Source organism: Castanea sativa, chromosome 10 (genome assembly GCF_040712315.1).
Source record: "Castanea sativa cultivar Marrone di Chiusa Pesio chromosome 10, ASM4071231v1".
NCBI classification, from domain to species: Eukaryota; Viridiplantae; Streptophyta; class Magnoliopsida; order Fagales; family Fagaceae; genus Castanea; species Castanea sativa.
The window spans coordinates 23655400-23659552 of record NC_134022.1 but is presented as its reverse complement, the minus strand read 5'-3'; the positions used below and the strand labels follow the sequence as shown (position 1 = coordinate 23659552).

The window sequence follows — 4153 nt, the reverse complement described above, 5'->3', positions numbered from 1 at the left end:
GAACAGATATAAATACCTGCCAGAAGTGTTTGACGCAGCTCCTCAATCCTTTCAAGTTAAATAAAAGAAATGCCAGAAGAGAGGGAGGCGCATCACAACTGGAGAGATTCAATCATATAGAAGCATCTACAGAAGTAGCAGTCTACAGAAGTAGCAGGCTGGGACCAACAACCATTCAAAATTGAAGATCCCAGATCTGGGCAATGAAGAACGAAATCCAGGGGAGTGCAGAAGCACATCAACAATGAAGCAGAACCAGATGACCTCAACACACCAAAAACAAAAGCATAGGTTTTTAGCAACGCTCTCATTTAACTGTCCTTAATAAAATCATAATGCTTAAGATCTCCTCCTATAATGTAACTACATATTCTGCATTAGGTAAAAAAAGAAAATCCAACTCAATTAAAGAAAGAAAGGAACTTATCCAATTCAAGAGTAGAAGCTGAGGGCGTCGCCCGATTTAAACAGTACTGAAGTCCAAGCACACTAAACAATATTCAATCCCACAGTCCTCTTACAAAGCAAGTGACCAAGCCTGAAATGCTCAGCTTCGGCTTCGGCGTCGATCCCTCAGACCATTTCTGCATAAAGTTACAGCAGATATGAAGATTAGTAAATTAATCACAAGTGAACTCTAAACTGACGTATCATCAAATTGTGTCTATGCATATGTGCACTTGTGTGCCCATGTGAAAGTAACCTCACCCATTAGCATATGGCACTTCCTCACGTGCACGGTATGGCGGTGGTGACCTGCTGTAACTACGCCCACGAGGTGTCAAACTGCGGCGTCTTGGGGAGGCCCGTCCGCGGGGACTGTAGCTCCTGGTACATAGTAAGTGTCAAAAGGCAATAGACAATTGAGTACATTCAATTAAACATACATTCAAAAATATCTTCATATCTACCATCTTGTAGTCCCACACAAGATGTCAACATCAATGCATTGAAACTGAATGAGGAAAATTAAATGACACTAGTTTAAAAAGAATATTAGACAGTATCTTACCTTCGACCATAACTTGGGCTCCTCCGGTACCGAGGGGGGCTGCGGCTACGACGTCTTCCTGAACCACCACGCAGACGGCATTCACGAGCAAAGTGACCAGCCTCACCACACTCATAGCACTTCAAATCAGAGCCTCCAGAGCGACCACGACCCCCTCCACGACCACCACCCCCACCTCTAGAGTTGTGAGAAAGCTCCACTCTCCAGCCATTCTTGCCTGTTCCAGAAACAGGAATAACTAGTTATGACAGAAGTTCTATAAATTAGGCATGGTGCTAGAGAAAAGATGCTTCTCTGAAGAGTTAAAAAATTCTCTAAACAAACTGCAGACAGTATCAACTACCTGAAGAGGTGGCACCAAAGGCAAGTATAAAAGCAAACTAAATTGAAGCACACTCAAGATCGAGTAGAGAAATACATTGTTCAGAAGGGCATAGAACATTCCCTGCTGGTAAACACTTTAAGACTATTGAACAATTCTTAGTTTACTGAACTAGAGAAGCTACCCAGAAATACTATATATATATGGCAAATGTTCATTCATGAAAATTAGCCATACAATGTTTAATATGAATTCGGTTTACAATTTTTCATTTCAAGTAAATAAGAAAATTTGGTTATGACACTCATATTTCTAAGTTGCTGGATCATATTTCAGTCTACTAAGGCACAGATTAGTCCAAATGCTCCCATGTTGAACCTAATTGCAAACATCTCAAAAGAGAAGATCCGGAATGCAAAAGATGTTCATCTCATCACCATCACCATCACCAACACCCTCTGATGCCATTGAATTCCACTGGTAAATACTTATCTCTCTTTACCACCAAATTTTAATTGTCCAATAATTTAAGGGACAGTTAAAAGGCCCAGTGAAGCATGCCAGCTCAAACAAAAAATTGATGCAGCAGAAGAAGAAAACGACCATTTTCACCCCCAGAGGCCTCCAATCACGGAGCTGAGGCAAACTAAAGACCAAAAGAGTCACTAGCCAAAATGGACTTGCTTGCAAACAAAAATTGTCCAAGAGAAACAGTCTGTTAGAAAGAACATTAATAACAGGCATAAAATACCAGAAAGATGTTGTAAAAACTTGAGAACCTTTCACACATACCATCAATTTCACGGATTGCATCCTCTGCATCCCTACGATCCTCAAAGTCAATAAAAGCATAACCTGGTGGCCTGCGTGCAACCCAAACACTGCACAGAAAATTGATAATTTGAGAGTAAAATAGAAAAACCAATTAATTGCTATCATAGCAACTTCAGAACAAAAATATACATAGAATGAATTCCTTTATTAGAACAGCTATCTTCTTTCTTGATTCAATGTCAACTCCCTTGACATGCTTTATCAAAGCAAAAAGAAGAAACTAAAAATTTTAAAGATTGATAATCAGTGTTCTCATATGGAAGATGTAATTTCAGTATTAAAAGAAAAAAAAAAGTTCATTTAACTTAAGAAGCAAAAGCATGGCTAACTACTGAACTGGGCCCAAACAAAGCACAGCTAAATTAATCTAATAGAATGAGTTGCTTGTATCTATCTTACCAAATGATGTTGATTTATATGATATTCTATAATCTAATACCATTTTAAACTCAAGGTAAAAAAAAAGCACGATGAAAGAAGGAATTAAATCAGTATTCAATAAAACAAAGCTGCAGAGAAACTGTATTATTAACCAACAAACCTTCAGAGTAAACAAGAGTAAGTAGTAATTAGTAATATTACCAAAAATTTAGAGAGCAAATGATATAAAAGGTGAATGTTCGAAACCGTGCTACCTTTCTATAACTCCAAAATCGCGAAATGCATCTTCAAGATCCCTCTCGTTAACTCGTGGGTCCAAGTTTCCCACATATATGCGAGTCATTTTTGCAATGAGAACTGTCAATCACAAAGAAAGGGAGTTAAATCAAATTAATTTACAGCTCACAAGCGCATTGTAATAAAAAACTAGATGTGTAAACAATTTCCACCAGCTATAACCATAAAACCAGCATACTTTTTCCTTGTAAAGAGTATATTACCAACGTAGCAGTAAAATTGGACCGCATCAAACAAACTAAAAACTTAAAATGCAACCATATAAACCACTCAACTAAAGAACAATAGCACAAAAAACATAACAACCATAAAATAACTTGGGAGGCCACATTCACGCAACAACCATATATTAAAATAGAAAACTAGAACACACACCCATCAATATAATATGGTTCATGATCAAACAGTTAGAACTCCAATCCAAACCAACATTGTTCATACCCAGTAGATATAATACTCAATTTACAAGAAAATTAAAGAAAACCCAATAACAGAAATCTGTTAACCTACCAGTTTATTCAGGTTACGTACAACTTTTCAGAGCTTTACTTTTTCTAGATACAGTTATAATTTTTCCCAACTTGTTATTTAAGGCTCTCCAAAACCAACCCTAAAAGTTAATTAAATTATCAGTCAGCAATAAATATTAGGGCTTATTTCCCTCAAATCGACAAGAGTACGATATGAAGATCAAAATATATAAATACTACACTGTTTGTCAAACGCAAAAATTTCCCCAAAAAAAACCCTAGGTTTTGACGAAGAAAATTGCTTTCCCCCAAAATATTGTTATTGAAAAAAAATTTAGGTCGAAAGGAACGGAAAAAAAGAAAAAAATAAGCAAGATGCATAAACACAAACACAAACACAGAGAGAGAGAGAGAGAGAGATTTGAACCTGAGGAGAATACGAAGGAGAAAGAGAAACCCTAGCAGCGAAAGTGATATTTCAGTTTTCTCGTCCAGTCTGCGCTTGGAATCGGGAGCTATGATAGTAATTGGAAATAGAGACACAATTGCTAGGTTTTTTGTGATCTTTATAGATGGCGTAATTAGTAGCCAAGTACCCGTAAAGTAATCAATTTACTGTTTTGCCCCCTTTGTAACATCACTGATTTCGCTTATTCATTTGGTTAAAGTTATCACTTTTTGGTGTTCAATCCTTTTAAATGGAATAAAGTTTTTCACTAAATTAGTTTGGAATAAATTTTTTTTTTGTTTTTTTTGAAAATTTTAAAAATCTAACCATTTAATTTTATATTTCTTATGTTTTTATTATGCATGTCAAATTTTGTTCAAATCGGATAT

At 36.4% G+C, this 4153-nt stretch overlaps 1 protein-coding gene across 1 annotated transcript; it reads right to left on the bottom strand.

Moving 5' to 3' along the window:
- Nucleotides 1-292: 292 nt before the first annotated feature.
- On the bottom strand, nt 293-3878 carry LOC142611819 (serine/arginine-rich splicing factor RSZ22A). The gene is made up of 6 exons (XM_075783963.1): nt 3744-3878; nt 2804-2906; nt 2127-2215; nt 1013-1229; nt 709-828; nt 293-584 (listed from the first exon to the last, which is right to left on the bottom strand). The coding sequence occupies exons 2-6, from the start codon at nt 2890-2892 to the stop codon at nt 548-550; spliced, it is 552 nt and encodes a 183-aa protein (XP_075640078.1). The 5' UTR covers nt 2893-2906; nt 3744-3878; the 3' UTR covers nt 293-547.
- Nucleotides 3879-4153: the final 275 nt, after the last annotated feature.

Bases quoted from the DNA above. Each gene is read 5' to 3' on its own strand.
- LOC142611819 (XM_075783963.1), bottom strand. From the start codon at position 2,892: ATGACTCGCATATATGTGGGAAACTTGGACCCACGAGTTAACGAGAGG. The intron at 829-1,012 runs GTAAGATACTGT...ACTATGTACCAG, and splicing joins AGCCCAAGTTATGGTCGAAG to GAGCTACAGTCCCCGCGGAC. The intron at 585-708 runs GTGAGGTTACTT...AACTTTATGCAG, and splicing joins GAAGTGCCATATGCTAATGG to AAATGGTCTGAGGGATCGAC.